A 26424-nucleotide genomic window follows, 5' to 3' on the forward strand; every position below is an offset into this window, starting at 1 on the left:
TTGATCGATTTAGATTACAAACTCTGTCGTATCAATGCGGCCATCAGCGTCAGTCTACATGTCTAGGCATGTGTGTATACAGATACCTTCAGGTGGAGCGTGCAGCTAACCCTAGCGTCAGACTGTCAGAAGTAGGTACGGCCGTAATATTATTACGTGTCGTATGTCGGATAGATAAGTGCCGGCGCGATGGCGGCGTGTTGACAGTTGACAGTTGACCGTTGTCTGAAGCTGGACTGTACCGTCCGCGACCGAGGCCACTGCGGAACTTACCACACTTCGGTTTTTTAAACCGAATGACCGAACACGAGAATTGCATTAACCCTTGCCGAATGAGGCGGGGAGGCAATGGACGGCCCGATAGACGTTACTAAACCAGCCCGGAATCCAGACTCGGTAATATGGAATGAATTACAGATTATTAGATACCACTCTCAGTGAAATGGACAAGCGAAAATCTTTAGTGAAAAAAATGTATTTCGAGAAAGCGTAAACGGGCAGTGTGCCGGGACGGAGAAGCGGAGGCGGAGCTACAGCTCGCTGGATCGATCCGGTGAAGACAGTGTCACGGGCGAGCCTGCATGGGCCTATAGTGCCCCGGAGCCGTGGAGGCGCATTGTGAATAGGATGACTGGCGAAAGTAACAATGATCACGAATTTCCGAATCGAGGTACGACGAGGAACAGAAAGAAAACTTTAGACAGAATACGCATATGAACGACTATCGAGAAGCTTCACTACATCACAAAATTGATACTTCGCTATCTAGAAGAACAATACCCGCTTTTATAGGATTTTTTTGTTGTAATTTATATACATTTTCTAACTCTGATCACAAGAACAATTTTAGAGCCTTAATTGTTAATCTTATATATTATTATTCTAAAAATGATTGATTGCGTCTGTCATGTACGGGACAGTTTCACACGTATTGCGCCAATCCACTTGGTCCGGTAAAATTAGGGTGGGTGGACACATATTTACTATTTTCCTTTTAGGTTTCATTTATTTCGTTTCTACTCGCGGGTGATAATTTTGCTAAAATAAATAGTGGAAATTAGTCGGCCTCATGGTGTACTGTTTCGTGTTTTTATCTGCCAATTGATAAATGTTTTTTTTTTTTTTTTTAATTAATGAATCCACCCTATGTTATTTCGTGGTGCCGTGGGATGTTCAACCATCGACTAAGTTGGCGGATAGGAATTCGACCTCTATCTATATATGAAATAGTTTCAAAAAAATATGTCTTTTAAAGCTCATTCGGTATTACATCGTCTAAACGCTGTGTATGAGGGAGAAAGCAGTCTAAATTGCTCGCTCACAACTGCAAAAAAACTCCTTTGTAAATGTCAAAACATGTAAAAATACATTATTTTGCTCTAATTTGTAAATAAACAACGTTTAAATGTCACATTGTAAAATTTCAACCTTTCAATTCAATAACAATAAATAATGTTTCTCGATTTAATGAATTACGAAGGTGCGAAGGTTTTCACGGTCACTGTTATCAATATGTTTCTTTTTTGGGTGATACCGTGTGTGTTGGATTTGTTCCGACGTTTCGGCTACCATTGCAGGAGCCATCTTCAGGGTAAAAACTGAGGGTAAACTGAGTGCTAAATGCCATATATATAAATATATTTGGATAATTTATATAGCGCCGTTTTTGTGAAAATCACCTCAAGGGCCATCTTCAGGGTAAACTGAGTGAAGATGGCCCCTGCAATGGTAGCCGAAGCGTCGGAACAAATCCAATACACACGATATCACCCAAAAAAGAACCATATCGATAACAGTGACCGTGAAAACCTTCGCACCTACTTCATCTGATCCGTCACTTCCTTTCAATATTGAATCAATAGACATATGTCTAGAAAACAGTTTCCAATCAAGTCAGCTTATGCAATGTCTATAAATCGCAAGGGCAATTTGGTTTTCATTAATATATTGCAACAGAGATGAAGAACATTTAAGAGAAGGTAATATGGAAGTCTAGGCATCTACAGGGCTTATGACCTGTCAATGGCTGGTTTAAGTGGCCACTTTACACACTTTGGTTTTCAGTTTAATAACAAACGTCTGATGGACGGTTTCGGTTTGCGCTTGAAATTCTCAACCCATGGACCTACGGCCCGTTGTATTGCCGCAATCTGTAGCTAATTTCTCTACTCTATTAGGTTATCACTCAAAGGTGTTGACCCTTTTTACTCGCGTACTCGTGCAGGTGGCGAGCGAGTCTGCGCATAAACTGATCTATCTAGTAGTATCTATTCAACACAATTTCCCGCTGAAAGCACATTCTTGTAATCTCATCATGTAGAGGCTTACTTGAATATTGTGACATTTGAATATGCTTTGGATTTAGGTCGTAGGGCAGATTTAAACACGTTAAGCTAAGAGGACAGATGCATTAAATATTTTAATTTTAAGGCCATTTTCAACGAGTTGTTACTATTAGAAATAATAACCCTCTTGGATGTTACGAATAAGCCCCGTAAATGCTGAGACTTTTCTCCATTTCTTTTGTAATATCTTAATAAACTCCCTAGGGGTGATATTCGATCCTTGTGGACAAACATTTGGATAAACTCTAAATATTGTCGATTAAAAAATATTGATAATTTATTTAGCACGGGTAATTTAGAATTAAAAATCAAATTAATTTTAGCGTCTACTGTAAACGCATAGTGGGAGATTTAGAAAAATGTAAACTCTCGCCTTCTACTCGGTTGCCGAGGGTGGTATTCTGAACAAAAGCGCGCGTAGAAAACGCATTTTTAACTCGTATTTACCGTACTAAATACACGCTCGCAAAACGATCTCTTCGCGCGCGATTCCGTTCAGAATACCAGCCCAGGCTCTTTATAGACCCGGGCTCGGAAGGTGAGGACTATTCACGGGGACCCGTCACAATAGATCTTCACAGGTCGCAGTGACGTCAGAAGCTCGCATGGCACTGACCCCCACCGCTAAAAATAAGTATACGCGTAATATTAATGAAAACATAAAAGGTGAATTAGGCGCCTATAAAATTTATGGAATAATATAGTTTTATAGAGGTGGTATTTTTATAAAGGTGGTAATTAACTAATTTTATTAAATTTATTCATATCATACAAAGTGAATAAATAATACAATGAAGACAGCTTACATTTAGTGACACAACCTGTAGCTCAATCACAAATAACTATCGACGTGCTAATAAGCGACGTGATAACAATTTCTCACCATGGTTGCTTATCGTATTCGCGATTACCATGCAACATCCTTGAACACCTAATATTAAATATCAAAATATATACGTTTCGCGACGTATGATCCTGGTGCGCAATCACGTATTTGAATTTCACCGGTGTAAATATGGAAAATATTCCAAAACTGATACTTTTATTTACTTACTTATTATTTATCACGCTATTTATTGCATTTAGCCGACGGCGACGGTTGACAAGTCAAATGTCAAGAAAAGCAGTCGCCGTAGTACTCCTTACTATTTTGCAAATGCAATATATTGTATTATTTTGTATGGTAAACGCAGATTTTTCGCCAGTGAACTGTATTTATTTACGAGGGAAACAAAAAACAAACCGAAACGAGCGTTGACTTAGAAATCACACACGCGTTGACTTTTAACTGCGATAACTTAAGCATGTTCATTGTGATCGCTCAAATGCTTAGCGTGTTTTTAAGCACGCCGATAGTTATTTGTAAATTTGCCTCGACTCGGTAAAAAATCCGTGTTTTGTCGGTACGTTACTAAACGATATTGATTAATGACGCCTAAAATTATAATAATTACACTCGCACCTTGATTGAGTGTAACACCGAAGTCAGTGCAAATGTAACATTCTCGATATTCAAATGCAAAACAGTTTCATTTGTCACAAGCCTAAAATTGTAAAAGGGAAGTAAGTTTATTCAAACATTATCGCATGAAAAAAATACAACATCTTAAAAACTCAGTTTTTCAAAAAAATGCCTTAATTTAAACTCCCATATCTCGGAACTTTTATTCCAATTCTAATTAATCTAACATTTGCACATGCTACCGTTTTGCACTCAGGGTGCGACTCGATAGATAGGAAGCTAAAGAAATGACTTTACTTGAATTGAGTAGTCCTTGTTTATTTTTGGAACGGTTTTTCCGAACAGTTTAATTTGTGAAACGGTAACTGTTACCGCTACTATTATCAAATAACCGAAACGCCCATCGCTAACGGCAATGTGCGCTTTACTATACGACATAAACGATCGCAACCCGACTCGACTCGTACGATGTTATCACCGGCGAGTTATCAGCGAGTATTGTGACGGTCGTCATAATAACAAATTGCTGTCAGCGCTCCGATATCGCGCTCGTCAATCTCAGTCACGGCTCGCGGCCGCGCACGGGTCGCGCGGCGCGTCGGCAGATCAAATCCCCTCCTCCATATCCAGACTCCAGACTCCAGACTCCGGACAGCAAAGCATCCGGCGGGGAAAATTTATGTTCTGTCAATTATTTCGGGATTATCGATATTACACTAACCATAGGTACTCCTCGGAGAGATGATGACGCTGACCCTAAACATGCTAGAGCTAGAAACTGGACAGTGAATCATCAATGTGTGGCCCGGACACCGTAGTGGGCAGTGGGCAGGGGGCAGTGGGCGGGTGCAGAGAGTAAAGATGTTCTGTCCAGTAGCTCAATCACAAATAACTATCGACGTGATAACAATCTCTCATATTTTTCGAAACGATTCATCGTTAAAAAAACATAAAAAGGAGTAGTCTATGCGAAGCGAATGATATAGCCTATTTTGAGCATTTACTTTAAAAAATAAAACAATATAGACATACAAAGACTTGTATTTTAATTTGACAATATTCGGTCCTTTTATCAAGGAAATCTTGTTTCTTTGCTTAGTTTCGTTGCGCAGTCTAACCAAAATAAGCTATCTCACTTTTTAAGTACGTCTTTGATGCACAGAAAAAATATTTATTTTAGCACTTGTACAATTCAAGTTCACTTTTTAACATCATGCCGTAGCACTAGCCAAATGAAATTTTCAGGGTTACTTTTCCGTTAATAAGTTTGCTCAAATTATGGTTATTAGAAAAAAAAATGTATTGGTGATCATTTTAAATTTTATATAATGTAATATGTAATGTTTTTCAAGTAAAATTATTATTAATGTAGGTTAAGTGTAAATAATCGATGTAATTTATAAGAACCTGCTGACGAGTTGTTTGTATGCAACTCAGCAGGACTAAGACAATTTAAGAGTATTTTGTAAATATTTTAGAAAAAAAAAAAAAAAAAACTACAAGCACCTGCAGACAAACTGCATTTTATGCGGTTCAGTAGGACTTGATAATTTATATTTTAATTATTGGATGTTTTAGATAAAAAAAAATAATTAAACAATCTGAACGGCACGGTAAAATTTAGTGAATTGACATTTATTGGATTCGTGTGTACCTATTTGAATTTGACAATATTTATATTTTTCGTTTTTTTTTCAAAACTGCATAGTTGTTAAGTAAATAACAGCATTGATCGAAACTATTCCTGGCCGATTACCTTTCGTTCCCATCCTTCCTTTGACCCATCCTTATGGTACCTACCTAACATCAAGAAAGAAGATATTCAAAATTAGAAGATTCGGATTTAGAACAAAAACAAAACAACATTTTTGACTTCACATTAAATCGGATAAAAAGTGGTTGGAATCGTCGCGCGTCGTGGAACAATATTTTGTCTCATATTAAAGTTCATTTGTGATCCAGTGCCAGAAATTGAAAAACATTCAGATTATATTAAAGGTAGGTATCTACTCCATGTACCAATTCCTTTCTCAAATATTTCCCAATAACAAAATTGAATGAAATTCGATTTTCATGAACAGTCCGCCTTTTCGTTAACAATAGTAACCTTTAATAAAAATTTCAATAAAAAAAAAGGAGTAGTTTTTGAAATAGAATGCAGATTTTTTTTTATGTGAATTTATTTTATAGTCCTTAAAACTTAGTTGAAAAATTAAGATACATGGGGGTTAAATCGATAGGCATTAAGGTCCCCCGTCGCTCTGCCACCGATGATCCGTCCTCCCAACTTAAACTACAGGCTGTATATTGCTGCACTCACTAAATTTTGAAGATGTTTTTTTAAATTTACTTAAATTTACTGTCTTATATTATTTCACTTAAAGATTCTTCTCATCGTTTCTTCGAATCCCATAAAATATGTATGCGTATATTTATGTTTTTCCTTTTTGAAAATGTTCCTTTTTGAAAATTATTTTTATTTTTTTTATATCTGAGCATGTTTTTCATTTTTCATTTTAATTCCATTTTCATAATAATTACCTTTTAATTACTTTTACAAATTTTTTTTCTTCATTTTGAATATTATTTCCATTTGTAAATACTAACTTCAAACTTTTAAATAAGTTTTTTTACTTTAATTTAAATTTTTTAAACAACTTTCATTTATGCTTTTTTTCCTTCTCTTTTTTATACTTTTATTGATAACCTTACATATAATTATTATATAATATAGAAACTTCACTGGTCCATTAGAGTTAAGGCTAACTGTGTACACTATAAAACTATGTAAGCGTACTGTATGTTTCCTAAATAAAAGAAAATAAAAAAAATGATCATTATTGTTCATTGTGATCGCTCAAATGCTTAGCGCGCTTTTAAGCCCGTCAATAATTATTTGTGATTGAGCTACAGCAGTAGCGAGTGGTACCCGGTACCGCCGCGGAGTGTGACGCGCGGCGTGACGGTGTGACCCGCCGTCTCCGGCAGCCGGGACGCCCCGCGGTGATCATCTCAGGCATAAAATGTTTCGTCTCGTTACAGCTGTATATTTGAACCTTCTCGGTAGAGGCTTTTATGCTAGTTTTTTATATGCATTTTTAAAACAGATTAACACTATTGTATCGCGCGAGGTTATTTGTCGGCATCCAGACTCTAGACCACACCGGCAACTCTCGGTAGTCACCGGGGGCCCGCTGCCTGCTGCCTGCTGCCCGCTGCCTGCCGCCTGCTGCCCGCATATCTCGCGAGATACGGAAAGGGTTATTAATGATACAGATCGGGAATGCGAGAGCGAGTTAGCGAGTAGTGAGTACCTACTCTGTCAAGGTGCAATATAGTTTTGTAGGTCAAATTGATGTATGTATTCAGTTCGCATGCATAAGTCGTAAAAATCATAATGAAACGTTTTTCTGCTGGAGAATTCATGAATAATGCACATCGAGAAACCTCGTGCCTATTTACTCTATGTCCATACATGCGAAGGGAGAAAACCAGATCGGGTTTACTGATCGCCGACTCGGAATGACGCCCGTCGAGTCGATCTCGCAAATCGGCTGAAACATTATTTCCATAAGAGCCATTGTATTTAAATAATGTCAATACGCGTCCATCAGCCGAGAGGAGAAAGTGGTAGGCCCCGGGGCCGCGGGCTGCAGGGGGCGGGGGGCGGGGGACGGAGACAGTTCTGCCGGCCGGAGCGGGGCTGCGAGTTCCGGAGGCTCCGACCGGCCCGCCGGCAGGGCCACCGCCCGGCTCGGGGCGCTATGCGAGCACTCGCCACCGCCGCTCGCCAGGAAGGGCTTTAAAGCTTAGGAGATGAACTTTTGAGCGATCGAAGTGAACCTTATAATCTGCAGATTGGCGATGAGCGGAACACGAGTTTGGTTTTCGAGACGACCGGACTAGAATCGGCCTAATATACCATCACGACTGCTTTCTGAAGTTTAGACACGGCTTTGCCTAATGCACCCGGCTCCGGGCTAATAATAACGAGACTAGCTTCCCAGTAAACGACATACTCACGTAGGTAGGTAGTAGGTATAATATAAGGAATAAAACTTTAAAGCGCGTTTAGTATCAGAGTACGTGACATACATTTATGGACCTACTGCATTGGAGGGAGGTCAGGGCCCCGATTACAATGGGAAGTTAATAGAGTTATCTTCGACTGTCTTTGTAGACCCTTGTGGGTAAACCGACATTTGTGTACGAAAATGAGTATATTTGCGTGAACATTTATCTATCTAACAAGTACCTTCGTCGCGCGTCGGTTACCTATAATTATTGAACATGTTAAGAAGAAAAAAATGTATGCATACTCTGCTTTTCATACAGAAAACTGAAATTTACTTTGTAGATTGAATTAAATTGAAGACAAATGTTAACTTCCCACTGTAATCGGGGCCCAGGTCGTACGTTGTGTAAAGAGATCTGATATTATTCAATTAATGAATACATTCAACATATCTACGCACATAGGCGCCGATGCCATAATATTAGATAGTACCAATTGATTGAATATTAGAAGTCAGCTCGCGGAATTATGGATCATTATTAAGTACGATTTATTAACTCGACGATAATTTATTGGCTAAAATTTGTTTTTAATTTAAATTATATTAAATAATAATACAATAATGTTTAATTATATTATAAATAAACATTATTGTAGGGGTAACTCAGCCTAAGTTGCGGCCACCACAGCACTCACGCAGATGTATAGATAGCTTGTACGCAGTGTTATTTTTCTGTCCAAGATATATTTTATTCAATTACTTTTATTTATTAATATTAAAACAAAGTTTTTTCATGTCCAACTTGTGGTATGATGATGTGAATATGAAATATTTATTCAGAGTAACCTTTGACGGCAACGTTTCGTGTCAATATGGAAATATTGTTTGTGTATTCCTAAGAACAATGTACTAATAGCATTATAAAACGGCTCCCAGTAATGGGATCTGCCGAGTCGTAGTTAATGTTTTATACACTTACCTGTAAATTGATGGCTATTTTTTATAAATTCTACTGCGCTCATAAAAATATAGTCATAAGGTAAAGACTAATTGCGACTTTAATTATCCGCAGGTAGAAATGTAGAAATGTCAATGATTTATTTTCCAGGTCAACTTTTTATTTGCTTTTGTAATTGTTCTTAATTTAATTATCTGCTTCATTTTGATTATTTTTTGTCTCTACAAAAAATTATCTTACATTTCTAGGTAAATATAAAATATTTTACCTTTATTATTGCTCCATTGTGTTTATTGTTTAAAATGGTTAAAATTTATCATTATTATAAGATTACGTTTGTTATTATTTTGTCAATTTTGTTGTAATGTTTCTAGTTATTAAGTTTTATCTTCCTTTATATATTTTACTGTAAGTTTCTCTTTTATGTTAAATAGGCGCTATCAGGTTTTTGGTGTGTTTTTTCGGTTAGTGCCTATTTCAATTTTGTAAATTTCAATAATTTACTTTTTTCAATTTATTCGAATGTGCATTTTATTAGTGTTTACGGGTAATTGATGAAAAATATATTTTTTTTAATATTTCAGTAGTTTAAATATTAGTTTTCGTTTTTTGTTAAGTAAATAAAAAATATAAATAATAAATAAATAAAATAATTTGTATTATATCAAAACAGGTCTTTTAAATAAACGCCTATTAAATTCCCACGGACAAGAAAATATTGATTTGATAAACGAAAGCGCATCATGTTATGTATGTAGTATTGAAAAAATATTAATGTATTTATTGATCCCCATCTCTAAAGCGGATGTTCCTTCGTCTACCCGGCGCGACTCGCGACTATTTGCTAATATATAACGCATTGTGACGTTGATAATGTTTTGATGAAATAATGTGGATAAAATTATGTTTTAGCATTAAGACGTGTCCAGTGAAGGCGTTTTAGAACGATATCTGACGTGCATATAATTTTGGAAAAGGCACATCAAACATTAAAATATCTCGACTTTCATATTTTGTTCTGTAAATTTTTCTCAAGATCTGCTATAAATTTATTGGTTAAAATTCCAATTGTTAATATTTTAATTAAATAGTGTGGATAAACTACCAAAACGTAAAATATTAGTCGATCTTAAGCCAAGTTTCCCAGTGCTCGGACTGAAGCGGGCGAGGGAGCGCGGCGTACCAGACACCAGACATCAGACTCCCCCCTCCCCCCTCCTCGTTTCTCCCCTGCAGAAGTAAGCAACCATTTGATTTTTTAAATATTTTATTTTAAAATAAAATATTCGTTCTAATAAATTATTTAAATGTGCCAATATGTCTTCTTGCTCACACTGATCGTCGTGGTTTCGGATGTGACAGGGTTTAGTGAACATCCTGTATATGTTCATTATTTCATTTATTATTTTATGTTATTCGTGTACTTATATTTTTGTTGTCTATATTGTTATTCGTGTTGTTCTTATGTTTATTGGAAATCAATGTAACTTGTTTTTGGCCGATGTTATCATGTTTCGGTAGAAGGCCCTACCTAAGAAAGGAAAAAAATACTTTTTTTCTTTATTTCTTATTATCTTATTCTCCATTTAATTACTCGTATTAAATAAAAAGCTGAATGTAAGTTTACATTTTAATTTAATTTTTCTCTATTTAAATATTCATATATAATACATCTACACCATAGATTTCAGAATGTATTCTAGGCACAGGCCATGCCAGTGAGGGTTTTATTGTTTTAATAAATATCAAGGTAAGGTGATCAGTCCTACGCTTCAGGTTCCAGTCCAGGAACTATGAAATATGCCAGAGAGAAAACATCCTCTTGACACAAAACAGGCAAACGCGCTGACCATTACACCACGAGGCCGACAAAGGAAGTAAATATAGTTATATATATATATATAAATAGTTTTTAAGAAAATCGGCACTTGAATAAATTGTTGTTAATTATTTTTCTTACTGTCGCGTCGGGTCTAAAGTCTAAAGGCAAGTTTTGTGAAATTGAACGAAATAAAACATACGTTTTTATTGAACTCCGAGTACTAGGACCCAGGACGGTCTGTGTACGACACTGAAGCGCAGGGCCTGAATACGATGCAACCCATCTATAGTACAATATGAGACATTTTTATTGAACAAATGACTTGAAAAACAAATGAAAGTCTTTAAGGCACACATATACAATACAGGGTGTTCTTTAAACCCTCTCACATCCGAAACCACGATGATCAGTATGGGCAAGAAGACATATTGGCATATTTAAAAAATATTTAGAACAAAGATTTTTTTTTAAAACTGTCTTTAAGGAATCTTTTATATAGGAGATATAAAAAATGTCTGCGTGACCGGAAAGAACGGTATCATAATAATGTCATGCTCCGTAGAAAAAATATTTTTTTCTTGACTTAGTCCTAGGTATCGGCAAAATAAATGTAGTTTGGAGTCTTGTCCTGTTCTGGGTACAAAATGTTCTAAAGAATGTGTAAGTAAAGGGCAGTCTACGACGTTGTTAGGTAGTTGATATAGGAATAATTGATCTGCAATCACCGAGTATAGACTCCAGAGTTTGGATTGCATTTGGTGTATTAAATTTACATTTTTTTCTGTATCCTTTCTCGGTTGTTTATCTATATTTTATATTGGGGATTCCATATAATTGAGGCATATTCTAACTGATTTCTCACATATGTGTTATATAGCGGTGTTAATGTTTTAATGTTTTTGAAGTCGTTAGACATTCGCAATAAAAAACTTAGCATATTACATGCCTTATTAATAAAAACGGCCTCCGTGGTGTAGTGGTCAAGATGCTTAACTCACACACGGAAGGTTCCGGGTTCGATTCCCGGTGAGAACACCAAAAGTCAAAGTGATTTTTCTTAAGCCTGAGTGTTCTGTGATGTGATTTGCCATTGTAATTGGGCCTCCTGGCCTGTCGTAGTGCAAAAAAATCATATCCAATGTCATTAATGTGAATATCAAATAAAAGCTTGGAATCTAAAACTATTCCTAAGTCTTTAATAACATTCTTCCTTGGAACCATTTCGTTCATTAAAGCATACTGGAAATTTAAAGTATTGTGTTTACGCGAGAAAGATATACGTGTGCATTTATAAATGTAAAAGGTAAGCTGGTTAATGCGGCAATAATTTAAGAGGCGGTTCAAATCAGATTGTAGAAGGTTACAGTCCTCAATTGAATTTATTTTCATAAATATTTTACTAGCGTCAGCAAAGAGTACAGATTTGGCATGATGGAATCATTCCTGAATGTCGTCAATAAATATCTCACATAGTAGGAGACCTAGAATTGATCCTTGGGGTACACCGAATGTAACAGAAAAGCAGTTGGATTAGTATCAAGCAAATACTACAGCTTGTGATCTATTATCAATGTTAGAACACATCCATTGATATAAATCACCACTTATACTAATTAGTTTCATTTTTAGTAGTAAAACTTTGTAGTCAACTTTATCGAAGGCAAGGAAGTCCGTGTAGATTGAGTCAATTTGGAATCGGTGGTCCATGTTTTTTAAAGATAATTAATAAACATTTTTTATGGTAGATCTACCAGATATAAAACCATGTTGTGAAGTATAAAAAGAAGATAGTACTTGACCATAAATTATCTTCTCAAATAGTTTTGAAAAAAATAATAATTTCGAAATCGGTTTAGAATTTTTGACCTCCTATTTAGGGCCTGATTTATAAATAAGAGAAATGGAAGAAGTTTTCCATAGTTTAGGGACAATACTGCAAGTAATGACTTATTGAAAAGCAACGCAAGCGGAATTCCCAGTTGTTTAGTGCAGTTCATTGTAAATATGGGTGGTATCAGATCAGGTCCAGGTCCTTTTGAGGAATCGAAATTCTCTATGCACTTTAAGACCAAATCAGTATTGATTTATATTCTGTTAATGTTAGTTGGTAAATCAATTAATATATCCGTTTTGTAACTCGATACATCTGATGGCCTTTAGAAAATAGCTCGCAAATATCTTGCCCAGAGTCAGCATTTGTTATAAATTACCACTGAAGGAACAGAAGAATATTTTTGTTTAGATTTTATATAAGACCAAAAAGTTTAGGGGAATTGCAAATGTTGGTTTCTGTGTGCTCGATGTAAGTTTTGAAAGCGGCATTAGATTGAAATTTTCGTCTAGATCTTAAAAGGGAAAAAGTCGAATAATCCAAAGGTTTACCGTATTTTTTGAACTTGTCGAAATATTTTTTTTTCTTAGGAAATTTTGATCAAACTAAATATGGTATAAACCATGGGGGATACTTGGTGGAGAGAGAGACACGTTTTTTAGGAATGATTGAATCAACGGGTTGATTTAATATGTTGTAGAATATGATTGGCGATGAACCAATATCTTTGAATCTGAAGAACTCCTAGCAGTTTATTTCATTTAGCTACAAATTTCGCAAAGGTTCATTCTAGCGAGGTGCTTAATATTGTATAAATGTGATATCAAGGTGCATTAGGGTTTTCAACGTGTTTATTTCAGTTTTGATAAATACACATATTCAAGTACGAAATTGCTAGATGTAATAGTAAGTAATATTATTTACTACGTACATTTTACATAAGCCGTACTGCTCGTTAATTTTATTACCAAAGAGGTAAACAACTTCGTCATTACTACGATACCCATTTGGAATATGGAAAGTAATTATGCTCAAAGTTGAAATTCTCATTAAAATGCGTGATCTTGGAGAATGTTCTGCCGATTGATTCACGTGATGAGAGATTTTCTACAGTCGCTCTCGGTGTGACCTTGACACACTCATTGGAATATCTATTTGGCAAATATTATTATTCGTACATTGTGCTGAATGCGCAAAGAGGACATTTTGTGTAAAATTATTACGACACAATATTGTAATGTCAACAGTGAGGAAATGTTTAGCCTGCTGCTTGTTTACGAGTATAATGCACGTATCGAAATGTGTTTTTCCTCCAAAAAGTAACAATAAGGAATACTTCTGGCAGACAGTGGGTAGGGTAAAATGGGTAATGATCGCCCACCCTATCTATAGTGATAACTTTGTTTTTTTTTTTTCAAAATCGCATCTATAATAGAATTCACCGAAATATGTAGGATGTCTAGATGGTTACAAAACAAACCAAAAAACTTATTTGCTAGCAAAAACCGTGACGCTGCTGGAATTTTTTTTTTTATTTAAAGCTATTTTTCAGCTATTTCTGATTTTTTAAACGTTTTACATTGTTCAATATGTTTTTTGTTTCTTAACCATGTGTTTTGTCATATCTGCCTGCTTTTACCGGTAGATAAAGAGTAACATGGAGTACTTCGGTTAATGAATTAATTTATCATATAAATACTTTACTTTAGACTTAATTTGGTGGGCACTAACCATATAATATCAAATTGTTAAGTTTCAATGATTGCCCGCTATTAATGGTTTATAATAGAAAATGAAAACATCAATGCCATAGTCGCACCAGGCGATAATTCGGGAATCGTTAAAACTTCCCCGAGTATTGGGGCAAACAACATGAAAATGAGAATGTTACGTCAGGATGCGAACAAAAAATTGAGTCGATTGAGAAAATAAAAAAAAATATAGAATACAGTTTTTATTATGTTTTTTAATATGTCTTTTACAACGGTTTTTACTATGTTTTTTATTATATTTTCGCCATTTTTACTACTTTTAAAAAAAATATTGTTTTTGATTTATTTTTTATATTTATTGATTACTGTTTATATTTAGACTGTCTTAGAACGAGGTAATAAACCTTGTTAGACAGTCAAAGCAACTTTGTATAAATGTATATTTTTGTGTATATGATATAATAGTAAATAAATATATGTATATATTCTGTTCTGTATAGAACACCGGAACACTCGAAAGAACAAGGCGAATATTCATACAAAATTTCACCGACAATTTCGAAAGAGGCTAGTTCAGACGATAATAATAAAAACCATAGAAACACCCTATCATTGTAATTTTAAAAAAAAAACTATTTTTTTTACTGAAATACTAAAGTGGACCATCACTGTTTTTAAAATGGACAATCACTTTAAAGGAGTGTAATTCTAGGAGCTTTTTTTATTGCTAAAAAAATTATCACTTTCTTACAGTTAAATTAAATGAATGCAAAGAAATAAGAGGTCAATAGACACAGATTTCATATTAAACAATTTTACCGTCAAAATCAGAATTATCTTAGGCGGCTAATCATTACCTACTTTACCCTAAAGATAGAAGTTTTTCGTTAGCAACTACGGTCTTACCGCCGACGGATTTACACGGTGCGACCCGAGGTTGGTTTATTTAGAAAATTAATTTGATGTAATATTAAATGTTTAGTTTGATTCTACTCTCGGTGGTCTCTCTCCTAATACTATACGGTCATACATACAGTTCATAGCATACCGTACCCGCGTATCTTCGCACTGTTACCTGTTACCTGTTACCTGTCACCTGTCACCGAACAGTGTCGCTAGTCGACCTTCAACATTGTGGAGAATTTTCGCGAAATGTATTCTATTTACTTATGGATAATTCGAGTATGCTAATTCTACCCACTAAAGGCTGCCGACCAAACTCGACTAGGCGATTATTATTTGTTCGATCACTTTCCCTTTCGGTCGAGGAAGTAAAGTGGAGGAAGTGAAGCGAAGGAAGGCTGCAGACAGCAGACAGCGGACGGCAGACGACAGACCTCCACTCTAGCCGGTGGCGGTGTGGCCTCCAGCCGCGCGATTGAAGAGTCCATCTACTACTCGCTTATCTCCGCGTGCTTCGAGTGAAAATTAAAACCGACCGACTCCTCGATCGCTCGAATCAGGGTAGCTAGACTTACTTAAACCAGTAATTAAATATAAGCGCCGCGCACCGGGGCAGGCCGCACGGGCGTCACGATGGGAGTTAACAGAATTATCTTCAATTGTCCATAAGGTAGAATTTAATTTAGTGGAAGATCGTTCGAATTATTAAATAAATATACGCATTGAAAACTGAAGATACCCAACTGAGTCAACTTTCCATTGTACTTAACTATGTCGCCACAAAATAAAGGCATCGGTAGAAAATGCCAAACTAAACGAACGCAAGGAGGTACCTACTATAATGATGAATACATACATGAATGTAACAAGGACGATTACACACACGTATGTATAATACGCCGTCCGCGTAATATATATTATAATATAATCGAGTACGTATGTATGTACTATGTACTGTGCATGTAGGTACATGTGTTAGCAATATTATAATTGTTATTGATATTATGATTTATGATTACGATGAACGCGAGAGAAATTTTAATGCATAATTCCTCACCGTAGAACCGTGGGCTGTGGGCTGTGGGCTGTAGGCGCGCGTCCCTAACGCGAATATACAATATTATTTATACCGGTACCTACTGAAGAAGGGCGAGTGCTCTGTGCACCACGAGGTTATGCGGATAGGGAAATGAGGATGACGATGATCATCAACATAGGGTCGCGGGAAGTGTTCATCGCCAGCCTGAGTCCCCCGGGGCACGGCGGTGCCGTGACGTCATCCGCCAGGGGGGCGCGCGGTGCGCGGGGAGAACGGTCAGACCCAGCGTCGGCCGCGGCCGGTCCGCTCCGCCCGAAGTCGCCTCGGGTGAGGCGAATACGCCGATATAATGCTCTCCTCCCCGTAAGTCATTATGCCCCATAAATTTTATTTTAGTGAAGAGTTTTGTCAGCGTTTTGAAATACCGAATGTGAGGATACATTTTGTAATTCGGATACGAGGGTTATATTTTACGTCCCGACCGACATCGACATGTTTCGGGAGTATGAAACGAATGGCGCATTTTTATTTTAATGCAGTCTGTTCTCTACGAAATTCGGAGTGGATAATCCTACCGAGTAGATTAACTACGAAGATTAACGTCAAAATTATTAATGGATCCGATTAATCGGACGTCCGTTTCTGTAACCGACCACATAACGAATTTAACCGTGATAACGATACCTAAATTAAGCGATTAATTTGTGGATACCTACCGTTTTGCACAACACGACGATTGCAATTGCGGCACAGAATACAGAGGGTATTATTATCTAGTTCAATTCACACCGGGAATAGAAACAGCGTTAGCGCAGTAATAAAAAATAAGATATATATTTTTTTGCATATAACGCCGCGTAATGTAGGTACACGATCAAAAAGTAATAACCGATCGTCCAGTAATAAAATTGGATCATTCTGCCAAGTCTGTAATCACATCACGTAGGTACACGTCTCGAAGATTATAGTAACATCGCTCTGCCGTATTCCATTTAAATGGTTCTACTCCACCGAGCGTGGATGGAATTGAGTTTTATAAATGTGTTTCTTTTCCGGACGACGCGATGCGATGGTGGGGCGCCGGGCGCCGAGCTCAGCGCGGGGGCCGCGGCCGGGGTCCGGCGGCGCGCGGCGAGAGTCGTCGCGTACTTTTCGTGTAAGTGTCTACGTATTATCTATAGTGATAATATTGCGTAATGCATCACGCGCGGCTCAGTGCACTTTCCTGCCATAGAAGGTGCAGATCACCACTTCAAACCATCTCCGCAGCTCTAATGTAGTCTAATAACTCTACTTATCGCAACGATCGGTCGCAATGGTTCTGAATACGTTGGATTCGATCGTAAAAATCGTATTTTATGTTCCCGAGTGTTTTTCCAACCGTTTTATTTTCTTATTGGAAGAGTATTTCTTCGGGAAAATAAATGGGAAAGGTACATACTTACGTCTTCTCCGTTAACTGTGCAACTGTGCACGCGTGCTGCCGACCTGAGGCGCGCAGAGTGCTGTGCCGCGTGGACTTCCTTCACAAATGGTGCGTTGCATACCATACACTTGCACTACAAGTGTACGTGTACATTAGGGTGTCCCAGACTATAAGGGCAATTTTTTTTTTACAGATTGAGACACGCATACCCTCTTATTTTGTTCCATTTGACCTTAATAACTGACATAATAAATATTATTAAAATCGGATAGCGATTACCCGTGCCGACTTGATGTCAAACTTTGAATATAAAAGTTTGTATGGAAACCATAGGGGAATATTTTAACTTAATATTTATTTTGTAAATAAAACAATGGTACTTTGATTATTGTATCATATTTATTATGTATTATACATATTAATTATTCAAAGGGCATTATTAATTAAATTTTCTTTTAAAGGTTTGTTTTTTACAGTCAGGGTATACTTTTCTGTGTTCTTGTACGCAACGTAATAAATATTGTTTTTGTTCCTCGTCCACTGTGATTAAGCCATGAAAGTCTTGCATCAACTTAACAGCTCTTTCAGCCGTATCATTAACTGCTTTCAGTGACTGCCCCTTCATTTTAGCGTGTTGAAACGAAGCATTAGCGGGCCACGAAGTAGGACACTCCATGAGAAAACTGTAATCAATTTTGAGTCGCCTGAAAAAGGATCGGCTGTTCATGGAAACAAAGTCATCGATGTTTTTTTCGAAAAGAGGCCCGCTCAGTTCTTCTCTCGATGGAATGTAGCGTTTATAGTGGACCGATGGATTTTCTTTGGCCAAATTAGCAACTATTTTTACCTTACTTTCTTGGTTAATATCAACGTCAAATAAAGACAAGATAGACACTTCGTCTGCTAAATACCACAAATGCTGGCAAAACTTCTGTATAGCCGCTTTTGATATAGTTTTGTCGACCATTTCGTATGCCTTCACAGCCTTTAAAAAGCACAAGTCCTGGTAGGGCGCTTTTACCGCTAAAGTGCATTGCAGCCAAGGCTTGACATAGGATGTCGCGATAAACAGGCAGACGTCTAATATGAGCTGTTTTGTCCTTATTTGACATTTTAAATTGAGAGCTAAACAACGATATTTTTAATGAATAAATAGCTCTCGCCATCCATCTTGCTTGGTGCATGGCGCCTGGAGGCCGAATTTTAAATTCATTAACTTTATCTCCGCCAAAAAATATTATGCAGAGCTCTATTAACTCTCAATAGTCATCTCTTACAATTTCTTTAGTCAATTCAGTTCTGTAATACTCTAAAAGTTCATCAATTTTAGAATCGTTCAGACGTAATAGGGTTTCTTTGTGGCTTTGTATCTTCTCTTCATTGATGTTTTTCCAGTTTGATCGAAAATTTTTGAATAAAGGGATATCGGGACTTGTAGTGACTTAGCTGATTTTGGCCTTGAACACAGCTTTTAGTACCAATTCGTAGATGTGATTGCGGCAAGCAAAAATCAACATTTCTCTGTTCAATGTCTGTTCGAGAAGCACACATGCACCATTAATTCGGCCTGTGTTGTATTTGTAACAAACTCTTGTCAACGCTGCTCAAACACATCTTGAGTTTTGTTTGCATCTTTTTGCAAATTTCTCCAATCTTTGTATGAGGCTACAAGTTTCTTAGCATAGTTAGGTAAAGATTTAGTCGGTATACGTGCCTTTTCCCAATAAATAATGCACTCACGAAAAGTAAGATTTGCACTTTTATTGACGCTTAAATTGACTTTGCGAATATTATAAAATAAAACCGCCAGCACTTGTCCATTAGAGGGAAGTTTAGAACCTGTAATTTGATGTTTTATATCCCCAACTAAAAATATTTCCTTTTTAGAACTGCGTAACTCCACAGACATGTTGACAAAACGAAAACAATGCGTTCACTAATAAAAGCAAACACGATATAACAAGCACATTAACACTTAGTTCGCGCGCGCCGTACTATGTGAGTTCTGACAAGTTCCGATGCAAGTCGGCACGGGTTGCCGTTATTCAATTTACGTGAAATTTTATTTATAAGTGTTTTGAAATCATTGAAACAAAATCAGAGGGTATGCATTGAAAAAAATAAACTTTAATTTTTCTGGGACACCCTAGTGTACATCCTTGTATTCAGACTGTTTTTACATATCGTCGTTGCACATCAAATATGAGCCATGTGACTCGGAGCACATTCTGAGAAAATCGATTTAAAAAAAAACTAAACCGAAAATAACATTTCTGTGAATGGGCGAAGTAGGAAAAATACAGTATTTTTCAATAAAGTAATATATTTATTTCAAATATTAATTAATTTATGCCAAAAAGTAGTATTTTGATGCGATTTTGCCACATGGCTCATATTTAATGCGCAGTTTTCGTCACATAGCCCATTTTTAATATTTATCAAATTATCAAAAACAAACAAACCACCACGCCGTTTCTCCATAGGGTAGGCAGAGAGGACAGATCGCCATATCACTCTGTCTTTGCATAAATACCTCGCTTCCTCTATATTCATACATCTTCTTATGCACGCACGCCGATTCCGACTTTTGACATGTTCATCTTCAAATATTTGTTGGATTTATTCATGTCATAACTTTTTCGATCTTCCTCGTTTCCTGCATCCATTAACATTCGCATCGAAAATCTTTTCAGCCGTTCTCGTGCCGTTCATTCGCTCTACATGTCCAAACCAACGCGGAAAAACGGATTTCATTGAGATTCTATTATTTCTAAATATATCTTAATATATAAACATCCTATTACATTTGAATTATGTAGTAGTATGCAGATAATATGACTATGACTATATAATAATATGATTTTGCCAGGATCCTTCTGACAAATCAAATGAGTAGACCGTTACAGCCATTATTTCTTACCTCTTTCTTTAAGAATCAATTCAAATTTGTCTGATGTCTGAAAACTGATGTCTTATATATTTAGTATTTATTTAAAATAAAACTTTTATTTTCAATTTTTAAGTTTTTCATATTATATTGAAATCTTTATATTATTTTAAGGTAAAGGGCACTGCGTGCCGTGTATGTTAATAAATAAATAAATAAAGTTATCTCTTTTTAAATTATAATTTTATGAAATACGTGGTAGTTAAATAACTATAAGACGCCAGGATTTGTAGACGGTACCACCTGTTTCATGTACCAATAAGTAAAACATCGTATGTTAAAAATGCTTTTTTTCGTAGGACTTTTTCAATGTACAATACAAAATTTAAAAATATAGATTATACAAACATCACTCTGTCAGATTTAAAATTTACACTAAAAATGTATTATGTAACTTAGTAGACATTATAATAATAAATATGTACATCTCCCCCCCCTCCTTATCCTCTCTTCAAGCATTTTTGTCCTTATCCCGCCCAATTTACAGTAACTTAATGTTCTTAAAATTAATATTTAAAAAATCTTTGATTATTGAGTACATGAAAATAACATTTTTATATGTATAAATTGTATGTATTTATTTGATATGTAATATATATTTTCTTTACTAACTTTGTATACTATGTGGAAATCTGTTATTAGTTCTGAGTTTATACACTATATCTGTTTGTTTACTAAAAATATGTATGTAGAACTGTTGATTTCCCTAATAAAATAAAATAAAATAAAATAAAGACTATTTTTTTTAAATTACTATTATTTCAAATTGTACATAATAAGTACATCAAATACACAAATAATCAGCATCACATGTAAATATTATCAATCAAACAAAAAGCTGGAAACACAGTAGAAAACTGAGTCAAAAATAATGTGAAGAACTGGAAAGACTCGATAAAATGCTTTTATTTTCACTAAAAAACGAAACAACCATTAAGTCTGAACAAAAAGTGAATTCCTTGTGTGTCTGTGTGTCTGTGTGTCTGACAGATGAAATGAACAAACCGATGTTGAAAGATGCTGATAAAATGAGGACATGGAAGGACTATAATGCATCGCTTCGCTCTTCAATGACATTAGACCTGATGTTGGCATACCCAGTCTGAATTCTAGAATATTAATATTGAAGCCTGAAATTCTTCATGCCATTTTATACAGTAAGAATAAAAGGCCCATTGACCTGACGAAAAACCCAATTAATTGACAACAATAACATTGACAACCTTCTTAGATTATAAACGATGATACATTATTCGGTGACTATTCCCCAACACCAATTTAAATCCATATTCATCATTCTCTCCAAAAAACGGCAACCAAAAAAATATGATTACAGTCTGATAAGTCCGATGAGTTACGTTTTAAAGACACTCTTTTATAAAAATCCATTCCAGTATAAGAGTATAATGTGAAGACAATCTGGACAACTCTTAATTTAGTTTTAGAAGTCGCTTTGGAACTGGAAAAGCATTGCAGACAATAAATGTGTTACTACAGAAATTCTGACACCAAACGAGGGATGTTTTCGTTTGTTTCACGGACTATGAAAAAACATTTGATCAAGTAAAATATGGGGATTTTAAAGGAATGTTTCGAGACGTGGTATAGTGACAAAGATATAAACATTATGAAAAACTTATATTCGAACCAACAAGCTGTCATCAAACTGAAAATTGGAACATCAGAGAGCATTCCAATCCAGTGTGTACTCATCAATAGAATCAATGATGCGGGAGTAAGGTTTGTATTGAACATGAATTTTCTGTAATGATAACCTTAATTTGAAAATCCAGCCAAGAATGGTTAAGTGTTATGTTTAGTCTGTGCTTTTGTACGGAGTTGAATCGTAGACCTACAAGATCAGTATTAAGAACAATCTAGAGGCATTCGAAATGTGGATGTTTCATAAAACGATGAATCATGATGAAATGATGATCATTCCATGAACCATGAGCAAGAGTCGACAGACAGTGTTGCTGATTGATATCAAAGTCCTGAAGGTGTCCTACCTAAGACACGTTTAGAGGAAAAAAGTACAAACTAGGTACTGTTATAATTTTGAACTTAACAATTGTAAATTATTCACAGTAAAATAAAACCTTCATAAATGATTTCGATAAATTCTTAAAATCATAAAAAGGGTGATGATCTTTGTCTATTACAAACTTGCAAATGCCTAAATTTGGATTAAGTTCGTGCAAGGGATTTTTGTATGGAGACAATGTAAAGAAATATCACATAGCTCATGTTCAAATGCAAAATTTTGATTGTTTTCACATGGTTCATTTTCTATCTCAGTAAATATTTTTTATTTTTATGTAGCATAAGCTAGATAGATATAAATCTAAAAAAGCGGAGAAAAAATAAATGGAAAAAAACTGTATATTTAACTCATTTTCGTAAAAATCGTCACATGGCTCATATTTGATGTGCATCGACGATATTTCATTTAACATCCTGAAGTTAGTTAATAGTTCAATTAGGTGAGGTACAAGTATAGAGTAATCTACTAAGTAATGTATAGCACTAGAGATATCTACATGAGAGTTTTAGGGGGAAAATCATCTATGGAGGTTTTTGTCAAAAATTAAAAAGGAAATCATTCGCGACCAAGTCAGATTCCATGAAATGTGAAATGGTATGTCAGTAGTTGACTGTGTTCAGGCGGATGAAGAATGCAGTTATGTATGTGAAATAGAACCAACACCCGGACGACAGCTTTTGACTCGCTCTCAGAAATCGAAGGGAGGAAAGTTCGCCTCGTTATGTAGTAGTTGGTGTATTTAAGTAAAACCTTTTATTTTGTCATACGAGGGTCAGTCAAAAACGACTTTTTTCTACTTAAATAAAGTTAGTTAAGTGAAAAATTTGAATTCGGCACTATTTTTTCTTCTATAATCTACTGCAGTAGTAATTTTCTGCATCAACAGGTGGCAGCACTGTAGTCGCTCGCAAAATGACCGACATCGATGTTCGTATTAGACAGCGTTCTGTGATTGAATTGTTGAATGCAGAAGGTGAAACGCCCATTAGCATTCATAAAAGCCAAATGCAACAGTGGATGTTAGCACTGTTGGACGATGAGTTCAACCCTATAACGAAGCTGAAGGACAAACACCGTTGGCTGACGAAAAACGGAGCAGCGGGCCGTTGACTGCAGTGATTCCACGCAATATTTAGCGAGTCGATGACATCATTCGTGGTGACTGCCCGATAACTACAGATGCATTGTGTAGCATCCTCTCAGTCTTTCCACGTCATCCCTCACTGCCTTTGCAGTGTGATGACGATTATTCGACAACTGGGGTATTCAAAAGTTTGTGCTTTTTACCATTATGGAATACATGCCCTTATTAAAAAATGAACCAAAACTGTGGAAATGGACGGAGATTGTGTTGAAAATAGTGTGGTTTTCAACCTACATAATTGTACTTCAATTTCTCCTCAAATAAAAGGAGAAAAAAATAGGAGGTCTTAGTTTTTGACTGACCTTCGTATTAGTTGAGAATGTTATTGCAATTTTTTTAGCCTGACTCTTTAGTTTTCATAGCTTTAACTTCGCTCGCCGAAATTACAAGTTCCCGACGTTCCAGTGTCTTTAGCGCCGAATAGCAAATAAAATTTTCCTTAAATTAATTTTAATTTTGAATGCGAAAACTGAGCGCAAATACCGGCGTAATTGTTGTACCCAAACAAAAGATTTAAATCATAGAAAATATTATACATTTTATTCACTTTTTTAGTAAAAATATTAACCTTTTCGTTAAAAATTGAGAAACTCAGGTAAAGATTAAATGATTGCTAGTCTTCGGTCAACGACCGAGTTATCTCTTCAGAAAGATCTAAGGAACCAATAACTGCGGTAATAAATATATCAAGGCGAATTAATTGATAGCCTTAATCTCATTATAAGATTTACTGTAATGACGGTACGATGAATCCAATAATATTTAAAAAAAAATACAAGTAGTAAAAGCTTAAAGCAAATACAAACGGTAGATAATGAAAGGAAACAAAAGCGTTCCGCGCAAGGTTATGGAATTTGGCAAGAAGGAAAGCGTTAGCGTTAGTAGTAGTAAGGCCATACCTACAAGGGACATTCTGCCTCGCACAGATGTCCTTCCTGGTAATGAGGATGGCCACGTCGTGATGGTTGGGGTGTTCATCGTCCGCGGGGTTCAGCTCCCTCTGCCAGCGACAGAAGTTGCCCAGCGTCGTGTCCGCGTTGGTCGTAATGTTCAGCTCTCCCGCTTCCTCCAGCAGGATGATCTTCACCACCACAATGTTGATATAGTTGCCGATGGTCGGGTCGAGGTACAGCGTTGACACCTGCCATAATCGGTTCAATTAGCGCATTCCAGGTTGTAAACACTACTTTAGACCCTATTTATGTATATTTTTCGGTGTTAAACGGCAATTTCTGTTCATCTAGTAAATATTCATGTGTGGATAGTACTAATTAAGCGAGGAATCAAACCACGGGCCGTTGTCTGTGAAATACATAGTTTATTAATTGGTATTTTTGGAAAATGAATGCCTACTAGACAAACGATTTATTCCTACATAGTAATTTACTTATCAAACGGTTCATAACTCATTCATAATATGCCGCCGCACCGTGCGTAAGCTAATTGGCACTGTTTTATGGCTATTATTGTTTTTCCTATTCCTATGCTCTACTAGTGGAGCAGTGTTTTATTACCAGTAAACGACAATTTAATCACGTTTTCGATTTAGCATGCAATATAAAACATAATGATTAGCAAATGGACATATCTGTCAGTACCTACATACTTTATATCTTATATTTAGGAATCACTAACCTTCCGAGTAATTATAGTCCACGCATGTCAATAACCTTGGCATGACTCCGTGGGATTTTTCTTTTCCGAGAAGTTTTTGAGTGAAATGTTTATCAAGGGAAGTAATGATTTATTTTCAACGATGATTGCGTGTTATAGGTAAGGTACACAATATGACGTGTGATCGTACTTTACTATCCAAAGCTTCTCTTCGGTCATGGTACTGTAGAAAAAAACATACTTTATCTGCTCTCAACGTGGAGAGGTCTGCTCGCGGGGCGAGCGTCCTCACTTCCTTTGCAGTACTGAACACTACACATCCGATAGTGGTTGGACTCACCACGTTCATGATAGTAAAAAAATACGTCTCCACGTTTCATTTCTGATGGAAGTCTGTAATGCTGGAGTCTACCACCGGAAGCACCTCCACACGGCGGGGTCTGCTCACGGAGCGAGAGTGTCCTCACTGCCCCCACAGCACTGAACACTGTACACATCTAATAGTGGTTGGACTCACCATGTTCATGATAGTGAGAAGGTACGTCTCCACGTTTCCTTTCTGGTGGAAGTCTGTCATGCTGGAGTCTGCCACCAGAAGTACCTCCACGTGGCGGGGTCTGCTCACGGAGCGAGCTTTTCTAACTGCTTCCTCAGTACTCTAAAACAAATTCAAGATATTTTTAATTAAAATTAAATGAATCCTCTTGTATATATTTTAAAGATAACCACCAGGATTTGTCTATCACCCCTTGTTTTTTTTGTAATTTTATATTTTACTTCTTCATTATAAAATTTTGTAGCATGATCTAATCTAGCTTCTCATTTTAAATTTTTAGAATACCAAATTCGTACACGTTTTAAAAAAATATTGCTTTAACCGCGCATTTTTATTTACCCAGTATGGCATTAGTCTAGATAAATCTTATTTTCGGCAATAATTGGACGACTTCAGGTTTCCCGACAATGAGTAATTGCACGATTTTAAGCGTGCTTCGGAATGACGCGTATTATGTTATTTTTTTACTCTCGGTAAAGTTAATATCTATTCTCTATTTTTACTCGCACTAGTATTACACATCGTGAACCACTCACACTATGTACAATATAATGTTCCACGTTACAATGCCACGTGACCGTGTAAATAGTCCCGATAACTGAAGA

At 36.2% G+C, this 26424-nt stretch overlaps 1 protein-coding gene across 2 annotated transcripts in view; it reads right to left on the minus strand.

The window, feature by feature from the left end:
• AdamTS-B (ADAM metallopeptidase with thrombospondin type 1 motif B) overlaps positions 1–26424 on the minus strand; it is a 208549-nt gene that overhangs the window by 75364 nt on the left and 106761 nt on the right. Inside the window, exons 6-7 of one of the 2 annotated variants that reach the window (XM_088231285.1) lie at positions 25781–25921; positions 24549–24790 (exon numbers count right to left, since the gene is read on the minus strand). In XM_088231285.1, the coding sequence (XP_088087411.1) occupies positions 24549–24790; positions 25781–25921 (383 nt within the window). Of the gene's footprint in view, positions 1–24548; positions 24791–25780; positions 25922–26424 lie in introns of those variants that run through there. The other variant, XM_088231286.1, reaches the window with a different exon arrangement.

This window comes from Micrasema longulum, unplaced genomic scaffold, assembly GCF_059751315.1.
Source record: "Micrasema longulum isolate JH-2025_06_02 unplaced genomic scaffold, ASM5975131v1 h1tg000868l, whole genome shotgun sequence".
Taxonomy (NCBI): Eukaryota; Metazoa; Arthropoda; class Insecta; order Trichoptera; family Brachycentridae; genus Micrasema; species Micrasema longulum.